The following is a 22,187-nucleotide window of genomic DNA, read 5'->3' as shown; positions in this document are numbered from 1 at the left end:
GAGTACCAGCCTAAACACACGCTGTCTTACACCTGCACATTTCGTTTAAATCATGTTTACATTATGTTGTCCCATAGTGCCGATTTAATTCGTAAATACACTCCGTCTGCTTTATGACCACATTTTCAATACTCGTATAACCCGCCCCATGTTAACTTTACTATCGACCGCTTCTTTTCGCGTAGTTTAAATTTTAGCTTTAAATATCGTCTACTATGATTTATTTTACCCTTTCAATATAAAATGCCCGTTAACGTTTAGTTCATGGACGCAGCTCACTCTTTATTTATACGTGTCATTGACTTGCACGTGTATAGTGTGTCGTGTATTTCCAGTTGTAATGCATTTTACACACACGCAGCCACGTTTGTTTCGTACCGATATCGTATATATTATAAATGTTGATAACTTGCTAGTGCACAGGAAAAAACTTAAAATATATCTTTAAACGTACAAAGTATTAACAATAATCGATCCAGATCCAAACTCAACCACACTGATTGTGCTATGTAGTAGTTCTTGTTTGTTTTGAAATGCGCGGAAGCGGACATCATGCGAAACCGGCGCTCACGTTAACCAAAGCGTGCATAGGTCACAGGTTAATAATAGTCTGGAGCATTCCGTTATGTACATGAATAGCCGACCTATCACGATCGAAATCACACCCCTATGATGAGTATTTAAGCTTCACGCAAACCGTATTTTATGTCTCGCTTTACAGAAATAAAATTGAACTGCCTTGGCAAGATCGTTGGTCTTGAATTATTATTATCAAACCATCAGGCAAGGAATATATACACACACACACACATATATATATATATATATATATATATATATATATATATATATATATATATATAATTATTTATAATAAATGGGCCGCGTCGTGAAAAAAAACGGCCTTAATGACAAAAAAATTCATTTTCAGTATTTAATCAAATTTAATAGTTTATTTTATGTGTAGAATATTGGTGCAAATAGATTTGAAATCGGAAAAAAGATGCCGAAGATATACGCAATGAAGTAACGTCATTAAAGCTCTCCATTTTTATGTTGACGTCAACATCACGTCAACATCATTTTAGACGCGCTCAGAATCGCGCCAACGTTAAATCAATATGGTACAGGCAGTAATAAATAATTAACGTCGTATGCGATCATTACGTCTTTAAACGTATTTTAATAAATAGCAAATAAAAAAATAAAAAAAGAACAATAATTCAATATCGTTGCCAAGCAACGGTCGAACAGCATGGATAGGAAGATTAACCTAGACAACACTACAATGAAATACACAGGTTGTTATCATACAACGCTGTTAAACATAGTGTATGTCAAATATATTTTTCTTAAGTTAATCTTCTTGTGGCTCAGGACCCAAACGGTCCTGAAACGCAGGACGAACGTAGGGTCGAACAGTTTTATGCAGGTAGTGCTGTCTGGCTTTGCTCAATCCGGCAGCAAGAACGATACCAGGTCTACCAGCATCCCGGAACCGGAATGCAGGATCCTTCAAGATGCATACTGTCATGGCTGTCGCGTCTCCGGTGGCTCTTACAGTTACTACGACAGGTTCATCGACGCAAAATTTGAAGTACTGGTACTTCCTGAAATTGTTTTATATATTCTAAACCCGATTAACTAAAAATAATAGTATATACCAATAGCATTTATGATTATGAATTAAAAAAATAAAACTAACTTTCATTATTTATTTTACGCTTGGTGTTCATTGCAACTAAACATTATAGTAACTATGATACCTTATTCCAGCTAGCGCCTTAAAATGATCTCCAAGAAACTCTTTCCAGTTCCGCCATGGCCATGCTGGGTATCGAACGGCGATGTTGGTTACCGACGACTTGTTTACGACCGCCGCTAATTGTTCCATACTTTCGCAGTCAGACCTCCTGTAGAGTTTTTTTATTTGTCCAAATCCTCCATCACCGTGGCATTTGGCGTGTCCTATATATAGATATGTGTAACTGATAAAACTTGTATGAAATGGAAAAGAAATATGCATGTTATTACTATATGGTCGTAAATATTTATTATTGTGTAAAGTTTTTTTTCTACTGTTCGTGTGTTTTGTTTTCGAAAATAAACCCGGCGTTTTTTCATTATTCGCTTAAAAATTAACGATTAGATAGCCATACTGAAAGTGTAATCCATTAATAGTATACATCAGTAAGGTAATATACCAACCTGGGATCTGCATCATGTATTCGATTGTTTGTTGTTGTCCAGTCATTACTCGCCACATGAAGTAGCCGAGCAAGAAGCGATTTTTCTTTTGGCCTGTATAGAAAAATCAGAAAGAATGCATTCATACATAAGCAATCGTCAATTGTGTTTTCAAAAACTCTTCATATACGCTAACTTAATCAGTATATGTGTGAAAGAAAAATACAATACAAAACGATTTCACACCTGGGCAATTGTCGGCATGAATGGCAAAAATTATAGGATTTTGAGCATGGTTCTCGATCGCCCAATCGATCATGGAGATCACGGCATTCGGGCCTTGAGCGTCGCCGCCATCTTGCCCAATCGTCTCATTTTCGTCAATGATGAAGTTCAGCTGCCGTGACTCACCGTCTAGTCGAAATCAAAAGATGTGTACTTTTCTAAGGGATAGAAAATACAGCGGGCCCATTTGGTTGCAATGATGTGGAAGACTCACACTCTGGCTGAAGTCAAACGTGAAATGGTGGTAACGTTCAGCATTCGATTCAGGGGTCTCTCGACTTCTACGCACACACTCATTATACAGTTCTCGTTCCTGAAGTATAATAAGAAATGACTTGTTTTTGATATAGAAAGCGAATATATTGTGTTATTTCATATGAACCGCTTACACATACGTAATATAGCGAACGGTTTAGTGCCCCGTTGTCCTAAATATGACAAAATGTAATCCGTTATAGCAAAGGAATTTCTGTATTAATCAGCTCCACATATCTTAATACAAACAAGAAACCGTCCGAGATGGGTGATGCTCCCCAAAGGTTTTTTGTCACAATATTGCACTTTAGTTTCAGATAAAAGGAAACGTCTTGAGGGCACAGTAGTTGGGGGGGGGGGGGACAATAATGTTTTTTATTGAAAATTTCAAAGGGCCATAACTCTGTGAAAAATCATCCGACCAGAACCCGCTGATAATATGCACATCTCCTCTTGGTAGAGAAGCTCCCCATAAAGTTTCATTGAATTCCGGTCATTAGTTGCTGAGAAATAGCCCGGACAAAAATTATGCACGGACGGACACACGGACGGACAGACGAAGCAGCGACTATATGCTCCCCCCAAAATAAATTTTGGGGGAGCATAATAAAGGTATAAGTTATTTATCAATAGACTGACCCTTTTAGCCTGTCTGATATGGTCACCGTATGCGTCGGTCGCCTCCAATTTTTCATCCTCTTCTAAAGCGTCAACCACGCGTTTCCGTAAATTTTCACAGATGGCACAGACATCATCCCGTGGAGAGGCGATACGTATATGTGGCACGCAGCTTGACCAAATGGATTTGAAAGCAGTGAGTTGACAATCCTTATGTTCGACGCACAATTCTGCTGATAATCCTGGAACAGGTCGAGTGTTGTTGTGCTCGCCGGCAGATATGTTGGTGGAATATTATCCCGTCCTCGTGGTGCGGCTGGCAAAGGAATTCCCTCTCGCTCTGCACAATTCAGAAGGTACGCCACAACACGTTGAACGTCGTCGAAGCATAGCGCGTGCTTAGGACGTCTGCCCATGTTTCCGTGATTTCTTGGCACAACCCCATGCTCTAACATGTGCGACATTATTACTTTCAGTGCACTTCTTCCGATATCATAGCACACATGAAATGTTCTTCGACACACTACTTTGCCACTGATCTTAAACGTGTATATATTACGCTGCCTTTTCATTCTTCTTTTGGTGACATCAGAACTTCTGTCGTCCTGCAATATGCCCATCAGGTAAAGGTCTTTAGCATTTTTCTCCATTTCTCTGACGTTCAGAATGTGTACGAACACCTTTTCAGCACTAAGTGCTTTAGCGCATTCACGGTTGCAATCACATCCTTCAGAGCAGAATTTCTGTATTTTCGAAAATTCTGCATCGTTACCAGGTGCAAAATCCTCCGTATCATCAATTAATATAATTTGCATGTAACTATCTGCGAATAACAAATAATAAAAAAGTTCCGGAGACGTGAATTGAACTTCAATCAATACACTTCATAGCGTGTCAACGCATCCATTACACCACAGGCCCAACTGCCCATCTAGGAAGAAAATAAGGGTCATATACAAACAATAGTTATTAAATGACAACAAAGAAGCGACCATTTTGAAATGTCAAAACTCTTGATGATATTTTCTTCATAACAACGTACACAGCCATTCGTTGCTCGTTTAAGCAATGTCAGTATTCATTTAACTTACAATAGTATTTATTTAACTTATCTATCTTAAATACATGCACTCTAATGATAATCATATTTTCTCATAACATTTAACGTACACAACCATTCGCTACTCGTTTAAGCAATTGTCGCGTAATTACACATTTTTCGTGGATAACACACAGTAACAAACAAAGTTCGTTTCTGTTTTCATCGTGATTTATTTCTGTTAAATATATTCTAACACAACGCTTCTAATGTTCATGAAGTACAATTTTACAGCGCGGCGGCCAATTGGCCGCTACGTCAAGAAAGCGTGACTGCTCTACTCGATTGCCAAACTAGGACTCTAGAATTCCTTCTTACAACAAAGCACAGCATTTTATTCTGAGGAACATAAACATAAAGTTTAGATATTTCCTATTCCATTCTTGATTGGTTGACTGTACTTTTCCCCCGATTTTCTAAACCCACCCCTTCGAATAACCCTTGTTCATTGGATGGATCGCTTATACACCTACCACGTGTCACAGCAGAAGTGTGCAATATACAATTATCACTTTGGGAACAGGAGACTTCATTTCATTTGCATACTTGATCATACAAACAGATGCTCTCTATGGACAAACCACATTAGTAGTGTGAAACCTAACACTCCTATAATCGATTACGTAAACCCCGATACCCATAAGATAAACACTCAATCCGAACTTACATTTGTTATGTACATTGGGAAATTGGATATTTCAATTATTTAAATTTCATTTTATACCATATCTGAATTGGGGCTTGTTATGTACGAGCCGAATGTTCCCGATAATTGAACTACATTGGGGAAATGAAACCATACTTCCATAATCAATTTTTCAAACTTCATTACATGTTCCTTCCGGACTGACATCTGTTATGTTAATTCCTAAATACCTGCAACATACAGCAACGTTAAATACTCAAACATATTATTAAAATATTTCCCTATTATTAAATATATCTGAACTTAAATTTATATACCGTTATGTTACACAACCCTCCCTCTTATTTTGATTTTTTTGTATTTTATGATGCAAACAATATTTGAAATTTAATTATCGAATTACGAAGTACTTGAAAACATAATGCATATAAACACATCTATGATGGGAAATATGCGGATAATATTTTTCTTTACAAGCGTCTCAGCTGAAATAGATATATTAGTTATTGTTATACACTGTCAATGTCAATCGGGATGTATTGGAGCACATCATCTGTTGATCGTTGGTCTTCAGTACATCTGTTGTCGTCCATGTAGTATTGAAGTTGCGGCTCGCGGCGGATGAAGTCGCTTGAAGTCGGACTGGTTACTGCCGTCGCAGAGATTAAGATCGATCCGTCTTCAAGTCGTGTAGGCAAATCGGGTCTATCCTTGTTGCTGTGATGATTAATATAAGCCGATCGTCAGGTCGTCCTTGGCGATACGCGTGCGTTTGGTGTTCCTGATCTTATTTCTGCTGTTGATATTGCGTCATCTATTTTCGTTTCCGTTGTTGTTGTATTTTCGTTGTTGGTTCCAGCGTCTTCTTCTTTTCTCTCGGGACATTAAGATCTTCTATTGGCCATAATGCTCACAAGGTATTAACTATAGCAGTGTTCCCTTCGATGTCTTAAGCCTCGGAAGTACCATTCCGAATACGTTATCTACGCATGTCAAACCGTTCAACGGCTGCATCTAACTCTATAGTGTTTAACGTCACAAGTATTTTGTCCAGTGTTGCGTCACTTGTTGTCCTTCGAAAACTTCTTGCGTTGGTCTTCTTTTAGCGATAGAACCAGGTATTCACTTTGAGAGTAAACACCGTGATGTCCCATGCTTACCACGTTGATTGTTTCTTCAATTCGGTGTGAAAGGCGTTGTTTCGCGATGTGTTCTTCTTTTGCGTTGTCTCCAAATCTCGATATTTTTATCTGCGTTGTGGTGATACAAGTATCAGTTGTTCAAAATCATGGCAAACATTTATAAATATCCCCTTAAGTTCCTCCTTAAGTTCCTCTTAAATACCGTCATGACAACTTATTATGAAGTCTAAGTAAATACAACCTCTATGACCCGATTAATATAGAATCACTCCCATAAACATTAAACAACCTCTCAGTAGTTTACGTACGTGCTATCAGTAAATTTGTGACAGGTATGCGCTACTTTATTTACCTAGGGTATTGCACTTTAAACAGACGTATCGCGGTCGTATCTTTAAATCACAAAACTCCTGTGTATCATTATGTACTTAATGACCTTTTCTATCGACATATGTACCTGAACGCTCTTAAATACGCTTGTGTAAATTTTGACGAAAAAGGGCAGACTTTTTTATTATGCATTCATAATGCCAGCACATCTATCGGTATTCTTCAAATTACAAGTCTTGTTCTCCTAATTAACTAATCCCATAAATCTAATACAATAAGTATTCTTCCACCATGAGTCAATGGTAGGCTTCCATCCTTTCGCAAATGATAGGCTCTCATAAACCCTTATGTACCGAATAGAGTTTATTCTATAACAGACATTTAATGCGCATATATCAGTATATTTTTACTGCACAGTATTCGTGACAGAACACATTAAATTCTTACTTAAAATTACTCAAGACTTTAAAGATTACCGATACTCTACATACATTTACAATAAACACAATGACGTATATACATATTTATATAATATTTTTTGTGTGTCTGCCCTATTCATAATCAACAATATTTTTCTTATTAATGTGTTTACCCTACTTATTTCTCTATACTAATAATGCATGAAACAATATACAATTAGTCAAGCATACTGATTTTTGTGTACGTCTCTAAATTCCCATTTATGTGCAGGTAAAATGACGTCAAAATCGGATACTCTCTAATTTTTAGTACTACCTTATAAGTTCCTTTAATATAATATCAAAATATTAAACTGCCTTCAAAATCTTAAATTATCTATACGCCTCTAATACCCGTATTCATGAAATGTATAAAAATTATATTACATTCTTCTAATATTCTCATTTCATCGAACGGTCTATTTTAACGACAATTTACAAAAATAACATCAATTTAAAATGTATTTTTTATGCAAAAAACATAAGTTCGTATACAATTATATATTCTAACCATAGAAAAATTTTATAAAATTATTTAAAAATTCTCAATTACTTGTTCGCTTCTAATTTCATTACTTCTATAACTCAGAAAATTCTGTAAATTTCAAATACTTTCTTATTAATTTATTTTATTCTTAATTTCCCGATATTTTAGAAAAACTACTGATCAATGAAAAACTGTATGATTTTGATACTTGCATAATTTCTCTGTACATTATTAATTATTTCTTTAACACCTAACTACGTAAAGTTCTTTAAAACAATTCTTAAAAATTTCGTTGTCATGACGCCTTTTACTTTTTATTTCTTACTTGATAAAATTTGAAATAAACCCCTGTTTGCCATAATTTATGAAAACACTGACCGTTTTTTCCATCTGCGTTTTTTCTCCGTTGGCCCGTGAAAGAAGTGGCACTTCAGGTTGATCCTGGCACTGCGCACCATAAAATGTACTGTGTCGCGTAATTACACATTGTTCGTGGAGAACACACAGTAACAAACAAAGTTCGTTTCTGTTTTAATCGTGATTTATTTCTGTTAAATATATTCTAACACAACGCTTGTAATGTTCATGAAGTACAATTTTACAGCGCGGCGGCCAATTGGCCGCCACGTCAAGAAAGCGTGACTGCTCTACTCGATTGCCAAACTAGGACTCTAGAATTCCTTCTTACAACAAAGCACAACATTTTATTCTGAGGAAAATAAACATACAGTTTAGATATTTCCTATTCCATTATTGATTGGTTGACTGTACTTTTCCCCCGATTTTCTAAACCCACCCCTTCGAATAACCCTTGTTCATTGGATGGATCGCTTATACACCTACCACATGTCACAGCAGAAGTGTGCAATATACAATTATCACTTTGGGAACAGGAGACCTCATTTCATTTGCATACTTGATCATACAAACAGATGCTCTCTATGGACAAACCACATTAGTAGTGTGAAACCTAACACTCCTATAATCGATTACGTAAACCCCGATACCCATAAGATACACACTCAATCCGAACTTACATTTGTTATGTACATTGGGAAATTGGATATTTCAATTATTTAAATTTCATTTTATACCATATCTGAATTGGGGCTTGTTATGTACGAGCCGAATGTTCCCGATAATTGAACTACATTGGAGAAATGAAACCATACTTCCATAATCAATTTTTCAAACTTCATTACATGTCCCTTCCGGACTGACATCTGTTATGTTAATTCCTAAATACCTGCAACATACAGCAACGTTAAATACTCAAACATATTATTAAAATATTTCCCTATTATTAAATATATCTGAACTTAAATTTATATACCGTTATGTTACACAATGTCTATTTATTTAACTATCTATCATAAATACATGCTTGCAAAGTATAAATTTACTGAAAGAATACAGTTGTATTACTAATTTCAAAAATATCATGGCTTTCGATATAGCAAAGTTCACTAGATTTCTAAACGCTATTGAGCAAAACTGCAACATTTTGTTTTACTTTCACTTCAGACGATTCATGTTATTAAACCACTAGAAATTTACATATTTCAAACAAAAACGTTCATAACACTACACTCATGAACAACCAAATCCATACTTTTATTTCATCATCCATCATGTTATTCCGAAAATTGCAACAATGACGCACATAACTATTTTTACACCAAACACTAAAAGTAAAATCTTTCCCTAGTAAAACAATGACGTCGGTTAAAGCGGGTTTTCCCAATAACGTCATCAATGTCATTAAGGCAGGTTTTGTCGCGTCGCGGCCCATATATATATATATATATATATATATATATATATATATATATATATATATTTGCAAAACCATTCAATGCATTCGAGTGCACAGGCTATTTTTAATGGACACAATACATTTCCTGCAACTATTACTTTTTTAATGGAAAAAATGTAACGATTTATTAAAACAGAAGAAGCAATTAAGATGCAGTTGTGAAGAAAAACACAATTGACCAACAAAACATATAACCCGCATAGAAAGAAATAATAATTATAACATGACCTACTAGGAGAAAATTAACCTAATGCTTAATTTTGTTAATTACACGGGTGTGTATTACACAATAGTAATATAACTGTGAAATGACGTCAATTTTTTACGAAATGACGTCATTATTCCCGCGAATATCTTCAGTTAAACTATTTTACAATGTAAATAAACGGTGAAAAGAGCATAAAATAAAAAGAAAATTGGTTGGTCATGTTATAAATAGAATCTTAGATTCGTGGTTATTTTGTATTGAATTTATAAAATCGTCATCTAAATAGAGATAAAAACTCGTTTTTATCTTCATTTAGATGACTTGTTAAATAAATTCCATACAAAACGACCACTCATGCAATATCCTATATTTATTATTAGGGTGTCAATGAACAACATACACTAGGGTGTTTCTAAATTAAAAAATAAAAGGAAAGCATTACTAAATACCTGCTGACAACAAAACCACATAGGGATGCTTATTCAGGGTAGATACATGACTTATTTCCATTACATTTGTCCTCTAAATAATTAAACACATCAATTTCAAACATGTGAATTTAAATATACAATTTTATGAAATTAAGTATAGTTTTGTGATGAGTTGAACAGAGGCATAATAACACAACTTGACTTGAACAGTGACTTCTCCAGTAGGTTGAAATTCAGCCAATCAGGAACAAGCACGTATAGAACACTGACCAATGGGATTCATAACTGAGTTTCACGGGCCAGATGTTAGAGGGAAACAAGACAGTTAGCGTTTAGACTTGGAGACGTACGGATCGAGAAAGACACAATCATGTAGCAATCACAACGTATTTGTATTACTGAAAATATTAAGTATGTTATACATTAAATTGGACTAGAAACTGATATGTGGTGTTGTTGAATATTTTATCCTATATTATGCAGAGAAATTAACATAAATAGAGAGGGACCGACTTGTCCCATGCGCGGCGAGAGAAAATGGTAGTTAATGCAAAACTCGTCATCTTGGCATTATGCGCATGACGAGATATCGAATGATAGGTTACACACTGGTAATTTAAGAGTATTGAACATTGTTAGTAACTATGTGTCGTCCATGAACTATGAACGATTACGTCACACAACAATACATGTAAATTCCATAATCCGAGCACGTGAATGGGACGCGCACCTTCCTACTTTGATCTTCATGCCACTTATATTGTACATATTGAAATCTGTGCTTTATCCTGTCTTGAGATCCGCAACGTGACATTATTAACAACCACAGTCATTTTCACAAATGCGTGAGTGAGGTTAAAATAGGCTCATGGTGGCCCCAGATCCATTCCTGTCGCTCACTTGAAAGCTATCGCAACCAAAGTCAAGTTCATCTAGCCAGCACAAGCCGGGCCTCTTGCTTCTGGTCCATTTCTGCTGCTTGCAGAACTTTTCCCTGGCTGACCAATGTGTCCTCTGAACATGAACTAAGGTATTTAAGAAACAAACTATAAACTCGTCTTCATGATATGTTTGATAATACAACACTTTATAAAATTCATACGGTTAAATAATGATCTCGGTAATTAAATTAAAAATAAATTCTAACGAGGTCAATAAAAGTCAAAGCAAGTGTTTGAATGAAAGATGACAAACATGTACACTGTAATTCAAGCTTAATTAAATGATAAAATACTAATCAAATCATCACAACAAAATCATCTTCAAAACAAAAGCTCCTTTGAGTTACTCGCTCCATGTTGCATTTTTTAATAAGTATCGTTACGTGCAAATATTATACTTCTATCCTCAGTTGCACTTTAAGTAGTTTTACTTGTAGGCTATATTTCTGCTACTCTCACGGGTCCATTAGTTTGACCATTTCCCTAAGCCGAATATGCCATACTTTTTCCCAATAATGACCAAATTATTCTCAATTGCAAACAGAAATGTTTTGTTCGTTTGCTTTCAAACAAAATCGGACAATTGTTTCAATGTTTTGCATTGTTTGTTTTTTCTTAAGACATTTGAAAATACTACAATGTTAATCCCTTTAATACGGCATGGCTATTATACGTAAAATATAACTAGTTCCTACAATTCTCTTTTATGCTGCCATGTACTTGTATGTTCATTTCTGAACAATGGAAAATGTTTGTGACTATTGAATTCGTAAATTCGTGATGATCATAATTGGCTTATATAGCTGTTACAACTGTATGTTGCTTGTTTGTCTTGTGTATTGGATAATGCGATGCATTCTTTGTTTATGTTGTAAGCCAAGAGGTCAAATGTCCAAACAATTTTCTTGACATATCCAAAATTGGATCTGAACACTTAAAGCATGCGTGTAATAATCAAATTTGGTAGTGCGTTACGTGTCTTTGTAGACGTGCTAGAAATATAATACCAATACTGTACATGTTTTAGGGTGCATACCTTGGCAAAGTCATGGCAAAATATCAGACACCGTTAGACAAATGTCACACAGTGTATAAAAACTTGGGGACATTTTATATATTTTTGAGATATTAACTATTGAAAATGTATGTTGTTCACATACCAAATATAACTCTTCCGTGTATAAAAAATAAAATAAAACACTTTTTTTTTTAAATCATACACAATACAACTGAACTTTTTTAACTTAAGTGTTCACTAAGTTTTGGTTCAGTTTTGTTTCTTCAAATTCGTTGCAATGTAACTTTTAATGTTTCTGTCAAAAACCTTCTTAATCATCAGAATTTTTTATTTGGCTGCATTCAGAAAACCGTCCACTTAGTGTAATGTTGAACCATGAGCGTTGTTAAGACAAGTGTAGATTATTGTTATCTGAAATAACCTTGATAACCGTAAGTTTACAATCTGAACTTGTTTATGCATCATATATTCTATCTTGGAAAATGAAGCAAATAATATTTAATATGGTGAAATATCTTTCATCGATTTCCCACGATAGAGTGCCATCGTTGATTCAACTCATCAGAAGGATGATTTTAATCGAAGTTGAATTCGTACTCTTTAAAATAAGAGATATTTTATATTCGTCCCCGATTTTTTTAATCTTTTAACAATTTAGCCAAACACATTTCGTGTTCAATATAAATTGCAACTGGACCCATTTTTTGCGATATGTGTTAATATTATGCGATAAAATTGCAATATTGCGGCCTTGCAAGAACACTGTCTTGGGTATGCATTTATCACAATTTGGAGTGAAATTGAATATTATTTGTGTTGATATTTTTTCAATTATTGCACGCAAACTCAAAAGTTCTTTCGGTGGTGTGTACATGGTCAATACGTTAATTCAATTTGTGTTCAAGGTTGTTTTATGTATTAAAATAGACTGTCTTTGTATGTTTTATATATGTTCTGATTCTGGAATGTTATTGTGCTTCGCATGCATGTTCTGATATAATATACATGTTTACTATTAGCATTATATAAGCTTATTGTATGTTAAGCTGCTTAAAAAATAGTTCCTCATAAACATCTTCAATAGATAGTCGGTTCATGTTAATAAATATGCAGTAATTAGTGTGTATTTAAGTAATAATGCTGATACGGATCTTGACAATGATCGAAAAATAAAAACGCCTAAGTTTGCTGTTCAAACATTTTAAATGTCTGTATTATCCCAACAAAAACAACAAAAAGCAGCCAACACCATTCTCAGAAATGAATTTATCAGATCTATATTGAGGTAACGGTTAACAATCCAAATATATTGGCTCATGTTAAAAAAGTTTATTGTTTTAAATTTATTGTTAGGGTAACTTATCTGTTTTAGTAATACACCCTATCATATCCTACCATGACATGTAATATGAAGTTTAGCTATGTTATCAATAATCAAGTCTGCATTGACGAATATCTCCACGAAGAAAAACATGAACCCCAACTCATATGACTTTGTCGGCAATATTGAAGTTTATTAGATAAGGCAGACACACTTTTACAACACATACATATGTAAGCATTTCCCCTCCCATGGTTGTGTGTTGAATGCTATATAATGTCAAGGCACATGCCGTACAAAGCTCCAATAACCTTTAATTTGCAATCAGGACAAAACATTTTCCATACGAAAAATATTGTCCAGATGATAAAAAGATACATTGCCAAACATTTAAGCAATATTTACTTGTTGGATACACATGAATGTAAGCGATCTTAACAAAAGCTGCCAGTTAAGGAATTTTACGAATTTTAAATATTTGTTTAAATTGCATAGGCCCGAACCTCGTGTTATAAACCTGAAACATATTTATTAAACTGAATAATACATTTTGTTGCGGATGCTGTTGCGAGCGGGAAATTAACAAAGACGGCGTAATAACCAATGCGACACACCCCAAGCCATAGAACGCCCGACAACGTCAAGAGTTTCACTGACTCAAACCCTAAGGAAGTTGAACTTCCTTTCAACTTGGCAAGTTGGGTATAAGCAAAATATGCCAACTTCTTAACCGGGTCTAGAACTGTTGACAGCAAAGTTAGCCATGCTTTCGATTTTAAATTTGCATTATTAGACTTATTAAACTTGTTGCCTTCTTGCGAACAATTATACTACACAGTATCATCAACTCACAATAAGGAATGTACCGTTATAGTTGTTTCGTCGTCTTTAAGTAAGTTATTGTTTTATGAGCCAATCCTTCCTCGCAATTATTAAAGGAAACTGGAATATAAACTCACAAAAAAGTCAGAGTCATACTATATGATGGTGGTTACAAAAATAAGTGATAATAACACATAATGTAATGCCTTTAGTCACCAATACGTCTGTGTAAATATATACGAGACAAACGTTTAGAAAACCTGTATGGCAAATATTGTTAAGAAAATTAGTTTTCACATAAAGAACACTTCTAAAAATACTTCTTGTACAAGAACCTATATTTTTCGTTCTTGTTTTTGTAACAGTGACCTTGACCCCAGTGGCCCCAAATCTAACCCATTGCTAGACCTGCATAAAACCGACATACACACACAATTTCAGCACAATATCTCTGTCATAATTTAACCTACTGAATGCAGACTTAATATTTTAGAAAAAGTGATCTAAACCTTGATCCAATTTGACTCGAATAAAACCTCACTCTATCTAAACCAGAGAATTACGCAGAGGCAATTACGTCCAACTGGGAAAATATATATATAAACATGAAAAACAGAATAAACCTATCAGAAGTTATGCTTACTATGTCATCCAGGAAACATATTTAATATGTTAAATATTTTTTACGTGTAAATACATCTCTAATATGCCATGACATAAGTATAAGTTTATGTCTAAAAACAACGTTAAGTGCTATGTACATGTGTATGTACGTACAGAAATTAAATGTTCACTTTTTTTAGTTTAGAGTTCATTACACTTTTCTATTAAAAGACAACAATGAAACAATTATTGCAACAACATAACAAAATAGGTAAAGGTTTAAATGTCAAACGAAAAACTTCACTCGTAAACAAAATATTTGTATATGCAACAGCACAAACATATAGTATTGTAACATTACGTGCTTTAATGTTCAAATTCTGATTCATATTTTTAATTTTGTAGACATTAAATATAATAACAAATTCTATTAAATACATGTTCGTGCCGCTATTCTACTCTTAACACCAGGATGTTGCCCTTGTATTGATTTCCCACTATGATTAAGGAAGTGGTGCTGCTGTAGCAGACTGAAAGTGCATTCTCCACCCCATCCATCTTTGTAGCCAGAGTGGACAGCTTCCTCCCTCCGTCACTGTCCATCTGTATTATATTGTGGGATTTGACGTCACAGACAAGCACCTGGCCTGCAGAGGTCACAAGCAAACCCACTGGGGTAAGTAGTTCTGGATCTGTGAAGCTGACAAGGACTGTTCCATCCATGGCCACCGTTAGCAGCTGATAGCGGCATGTTATATACAGTTTGTCCCCTGACGGACTAACAGCGCAGTTGTTTACTGCAACAAAGAGTAACATCAATATATTGAATTACCTTAAATATACAATAGCCTTTATAAACAGAATACAATGATACTGTATTGTATAGGGTTTTTAATAAATAAGCAATTAAGTAACTTAAATATATGCGTATAATATTATAAAAACACATAGCTTAGTGTGACAAGCAGGGTCTGTGTCAGTTTAGTGTGTACACGTTTGAAATTGAGATATATTACTGCTCAGTTAACAATGCACATGTATAAATCAATTTAATTATATATAGCAATTATATATTTACAAAGGTACAGATTTTATAAAAATGTACTTACATATACTTGAAATGGACACTGGCAACTATACGCCCTAAATGGGCAATTTTTAAGAATGAAATTTTGTTTGTGGACTGTTTATCTCAAGATACATGTTGTGCCAACAACCAATTATGCATTTGGTGAACTGTATTTGTGTGCTTAACCATTTACAAAAGCAATTTGTTTAAATAAATATTATGAACATACATTTGTTTTAAGCAAATCCAACCAAAACAATTAAGTTTATATCATCATACGATGTGTATTTAGAAAACAAATTGTAAAAGATTTGACAACCACAATTATGAGGGCTAGGTTATAATGTATGTCTTTCCCATTTACATAGTCTCTATTAAAAGACGTGTCATAGAGTGACAGCCACAATACATACTTAGTGTGTTTGATAAGTGAACAACTATATGTATTAGCGTTCTTATAATAAATTTTTAATTTCTTCATTCAACGTATATGAAGGTTTAAAATTCCTTTACATAACATGTTCCCAATATCATCATAAAAAGTCACCATGTATCATACCTGTAGAACCACCATATATATCATCATATAGTGTGCAGATCAGTTTTCCGCTAAGTGAGTACTTGTATAGTGCATCGAGAGAAGAAATGTACAGGTCTCCCTGGTGATGCGCAATACATATGCATCTATGTTGTAACTGAAACTGTCTGCTTGTTACCAACTGGCTTTTGTTGACGGTGATAAACTGGACATGTGGTTTAAACAAATGTTCTATAGCCACTGCAACCTCACCGGATGTAATTGTACACATTTTCCGTGGAAGTAACGTCACAGTAACTCACAACCTGGTACTGCTGGTTCAGCATCTTTACTTTTTTATTGTTTACCTGTCCATCACAAAGAACACATATGCTTGAAATACAGGCTGTGTATGAATGGCTTGGTATGTTTACATAGTATTCACATTTTCTAATCACAGTGAACGCATGGTTTGGAAACTTTGGACAGTTTTATCCAAAAATGTTTCAAACAGTTGTATTGTTTTCTGACATTGTGTACTACCTATACAAGACAGCTCCGGCGTACCCACTTCTCTGTGTATGGCGTCATGGAGATATAACAATTCTTCGTGAAGCCTAAAGCAGCTGTTTTTCCCATTTTCCAGAGGAGCTAACTTCAGTGTAAGCTCTTCTTTTTTATCCTAATAGTGCTTTTGTCAAAATCTGCTAATAAAGACCTAATTTTCTTACGCATGTTATGGACTAAGTATTGCATATGCTTATGCGTTTCATTCACTGTGCTGTCTGCACATTTCAGAAGATGATGTTAAATTCAGACGCATGCCATCCACAATACGCTTCTCGTGTTCATGGTAAGAAACCTTTAGAGACTTCATTCTGTCCTCCTGATAAATCTGAAACTGTTTCATTCGTGAAAGAGTAAATTTCGTTCTGACAGACAGGTTATTGAGATCAGCTGACTTCTCTTTGGCAGCTTCAGATAATTGGGTCACTTGAAAGCACAGCCTGAACACAAAACCCAGATTGTAATGTATTAATCATAAGATATATATTTTTTTATGTTTGTATATATCTGTAAATATAAACAAATTCTTACTGGCATCTCATGTTTGCATAATGCATACGTTGAATGAGGACCATTAAGTATACTGACTGGTAAATTTATGTTATTTCAGGAATGAAACAAGGGTTCAACCATGCAGGGACAGTACATGCCATACTAGCAAAATAGCCAATACTTACGCTTTAGTGTGTTTAACTCTTAAAACAATGTAAAGAGGCATAATAACACAGTTAAAAATCAAATATGCGCCGTTATAGAACAATTCGTCTTCCAAAAGTCACAATTTAAAAATCTAGTAGTAATAATATATTGATTATGGCCTAAATATGTTGAAAACACTATGTTAATACATAATCAAGGAAAATTTGAAGTCTTTTTCTAAGGTTTCGTTCGCATTTTTCAATTATCTTAAATTATCCCGCTTTCAGCTTTGTTCGTATGTAGATCATTCATAAAATTGAGATTATATAATGTTAAATTCCTAAAAAATATTATATCAGCGACTAGAGTATCAACACATCAAACATACAATCAACCAGTTCGGTAGTTATATACAATGTTCGGCAGCATATTGAAAAAAAGAAACTCCAGCAAAGATTATCAGGAGAAAAATTCTTGATACCATCTGATATTTCTCTCTTTCAGGCAAGATACCGATTTCAATATAAATCTTTTACAACTTTTCAGCATTTAAGTGTGTGCATAATATGTTTTAATCTACCAATTTCAATACCTAAATCTACCAACTGTACTAATTTAAAAAACATGTTTTCCTTACTTCCTTCATGCGTGACAAGTATTCACGACTCATGTCATGTAAGAATTTTAGTAATAAACGTATGATGTAACCAACTTAACTCGGAGTAAAATATGCCCTTTATATAGTCAGGATAAACTATCTGTTAAACTGTCGGTAAGACTGAGTAATACATGAAACCTCTAGAGGATAAACACGTTTAGTTTAAATTAAATTCGATGACCTAATCTATGGACAAAACGCACCTAGATTAAAACCTGGCCAAGATATTGACAGGGTAAACATTTATACCAGTGTCATGAAACTTGCGCCATAAAGGTTGCTTCTGTAATAAATGTGGTTAGATGTTCTAAACATATTTAAATTAGAGATCTAGTTTCTATAGGCATGATATTAATATCTAGTCTGGAAAATAGTTTTTCAAATAGTTTACCTGGTAACATTGTCTTGGGACGAATGTGCTCAATTCTATATTGTTCTAGACATTGTCAAAATATACAGAGTGACATTTTTCATCAAGATTAAGTTCTGAATATAGCTCATAATTGAGTCATAATTTTGGCTAAAAACAATCTTGTTGTTAAAAGGTTTTCATTAAAATTGATATGGAGACCTCGCTTTCGGATTTAAGTGACACAGAGTCGTTCTCAGCCTTAACATTCTCAGTTCCACATTTTCAGAAAGTTGTATAAACCTTATTAGAAAGAATGCGAACCAGCGTGGCCAAGATGTAGACAAGAAGTCAAAAGGCTGACTAAGTTTCAACATATTTGAGTTCAAGATGTGGCTTTTTTAATTGAAACACGGTTGTTAAAATATTTCATCTGGTAACTTAGTTTTTTTAATGCACCGAAGCCAGTTTATGGTGTAGAAAATGACCAAATACACATTCTAACATCTTTTCATGACGTTTGAATGATAAGTTTTGCTTCTAAAGTGGTACCGATATTAAAGCTGATTAGGTACACTGTACTCAGCATGCCGGGCCAAGAGTGATCGCAATAGTCCACGATGAGCACCTATGTTTCACATAGCACACCTGAAAAAATTAAAACTTGATGAAGGTTGAGACAACCTTCTTCTTTTTACCATTAGGCAAGATAATTGTATTACCATTATTGTATTAACATTGTTGTAAGGTTTCCGCACAGTAAAATAAGAGCAAAAGTTATTTTGAAATTTAATTTGTACGTTCTGCGAAGCTTTCCACAAAAGAAAAATAAATAAATGTTACCAAAACATTTATGTAAATAATATGGTTTGAGCCCTTACGCAAAATATTCAGAAACACAGAGTTTTTGTTAATCGAGCACCAGAATTAAGTGCTACGTGTACAACACTCCACTAGCAATACACTGGTATCAAATAACTTGTGTTGAATTGATGAACTATGATAAAAAAATGTTTGACCAAAGCAATTGCCATTTGACATTCAGTGGATGATTGAGTCATATCGGGAATTTCTGCAGCAGCTCTGTTATATCTTCCCTCTATTAAGAGGTTTCTATGAAGCACACAGAGTTGTTAATTCCTAAAGATAATTTAAACGAATTCATGTTTGTCCCATTCTCCTGCCATTAGTAATATCGTTAAACAACGTTTATAAATAGTATGGCCATATCTTGAGTTTCATATAAGATTTGATGACAATTTCTGTTACGACATCCGCCATTTTCAAACAATTGCAGAGGTGCCTGTACCATTTAAAATTTCGATAAGAATTAAAACCGGTTGTACATAGTAATGTTTGCAAATTTTAAACGCAACCGTTTAAGGGTGTATCATTTTCATTAATTGCATGTTATTTAAATACTCGTGTAATACCAGTATGGCATAAGAAGCAAACATATCAGTGAACATTTGTTAATCGTATGTGTGATATAATGGATGAATATTCCTTCTCGGATAACTAACAACACAGGTAAATGTATTTAGAAATATTAATAAAACTGCTAACAATATTAATAACTGTACATGGGAATGCTTAAATGCATTTTACAATGGTACTATTTTACATGAATTAAACACAGTGACTATGATATACCTGTCATCAATTTCAACACATGTAGAGCAGCACAGCTGACTGTGGTCCGAGCAGTACATTCTTAAATTTTCACCCTTGTGTATGTCACACTTTTTTAGATAATCCACTATTTTTTTACAAAGTGGCCACTTCATTATTTGATCCCTTCCAAACGGATATTGTTTATTAAACCACCAACCATGCTGGCTATGGGAGTGAATACACGTTCCACAAAAGTATGTATTACATGTTTTACAGTAAAAATCAGCATCAACTTCTGAAGACCGTTCTTCGCAGAGTGTACAATAATAAGTATTTACATAACTATTTACAGCAAATTTAGACACAGAAAATTCCGCCATTTTGAAAATACACTTTTAACAAAAAACTGTTTACAACCGAAAATAACCGATACATTAAGTCCACAGTAAATTTCCTGACATCAGTATCCCGTAAAACACATTCTAAAATGTTATTAAACACAATCGAGCAATAAGGAACTTTCAACTGAACCGAATCTGATATAACCTTTATATGATGTTCAGTTGTATGATAGCAATAAACAGTGTAGCTGTGTGCACATAAATGATACTACTAGGCCACAGTGAGTCTATTTATAACTATAAACTTGCCTGTTGGTGTGTAGATGTAAACCAGATTGTTTCACCGGTCAAATGTGTTAGTTATTCTAATAAATGAAATGCTAAATTGTTACACATGTAAAATGTTAAATACAATAATAATACTGTAGATTATAACGCCGATCGTTTTTATTACAATTGTCGCCTCCTTTCCCCAATACAGAATTGAACACTAGGATGTTAAACGTGTTATACTCATTTAAATACAATTATCTTGATAAACTAGTGTGAATATTGCAGTTTGCAATAACAAAAACCTTATCGATACATCTTCCGTCTAAAAAAGTTAATGAATGAATAACGTTAATAACAAATATGTCGGATAAAATAACTAATAGGTTTTGATGGGTAAGTGAGTCAGGTAATGTGCGAGTTGTTACCGTTAAAAATTTCTCAAAACAGTTGTTCATTTATTGATTGCTTAACTTCGCTTCCATTGATTGATTTATTTGAAATAATCTGTTGAACATAAATATCAATGAAAACTATGTCGTAGCCAATGCTTAGCAATTTTGTTTCAATAATATTTTTTACACTTTTTATGACACTGTGTTATATACTGATGTTCTGTATTTACAAGGTGGGTAATTGAGATCTGCGATGAACTACTTTTATTGCGCATGAATTAAGTGGTAAATCGGAGTTTTGGGAATTTGGTTTTTGGCAGCCAGCCAATTCGGATAGGCTCAGAAATTGGTCTCATTACTATGGCCTTGGGCTATGCCCCAAGCCAAAACACATCCCCATTAAACTGTTAAAGAGTTATTCATATTTCAAACAAGTGTGTGAAATTTACAATTTAACTTGAATCGTTTATTTGAAATTAGAATTTTGTGTATGTTCGGGTGGTGTAACATTATTCAGGCCGATAACATCCAATGAATTTCTTCCATTTGATAAAAGATCGCAAATAAATTTAACTATTTACACATTTTCGCAATGAAAACAAATATACAAAATTGCAGAAAAAAAAGCAAAAGCACTCTAGAGGGAGTATACTGTGTAGATGTAAACATAGTTGTGCTGTTTTATGTCTTTGTAATACATTAATTAGTTTATAAATGTTATAATATTATAAATTTTTATTTCTTATAAAAAAGTTTATGGACAATAGTTTAAAGTAATGCAGGTTCCCTTTATTTTAATTGCAAATATGGCCTCTTCGTATGTGTTACATACATCACAACTGTAAAGATATAATTATGTTGTCCAATAAAATAATATGGGTCTGGGGAGTCTATCGAGATCGCAGAGAGAGAGCGAGAAGCAAGCGGAGAGAGAGGAGAGAGAGAGAGAGAGCAGAGAGAGAGAGAGAGAGAGAGAGCAGAGTAGAGAGAGAAGAGGGAGAGAGATCAAGGAGAGAGAGAGAGAGAAGAGAGAGAGAGAGAGGGGAGAGAGAGCGAGTAGAGAGCGAACGAGAGAGACTAGAAGAGACGAGAAGAGAGAGA

At 34.3% G+C, this 22,187-nt stretch overlaps 1 protein-coding gene across 1 annotated transcript; it reads right to left on the bottom strand.

Annotated features, from left to right (window-relative positions):
- Positions 1-1,002: 1,002 nt before the first annotated feature.
- Positions 1,003-1,964, bottom strand: LOC127836882 (uncharacterized). The gene is made up of 2 exons (XM_052363534.1): positions 1,767-1,964; positions 1,003-1,610 (listed from the first exon to the last, which is right to left on the bottom strand). The coding sequence occupies exons 1-2, from the start codon at positions 1,892-1,894 to the stop codon at positions 1,358-1,360; spliced, it is 381 nt and encodes a 126-aa protein (XP_052219494.1). The 5' UTR covers positions 1,895-1,964; the 3' UTR covers positions 1,003-1,357.
- Between the last annotated feature and the right edge of the window lie 20,223 nt (positions 1,965-22,187).

Source organism: Dreissena polymorpha, chromosome 7, assembly GCF_020536995.1.
Source record: "Dreissena polymorpha isolate Duluth1 chromosome 7, UMN_Dpol_1.0, whole genome shotgun sequence".
Taxonomy (NCBI): Eukaryota; Metazoa; Mollusca; class Bivalvia; order Myida; family Dreissenidae; genus Dreissena; species Dreissena polymorpha.
Note: the sequence above shows the minus strand (reverse complement) of the source record. Positions and strands in the feature narration are given on the sequence as shown.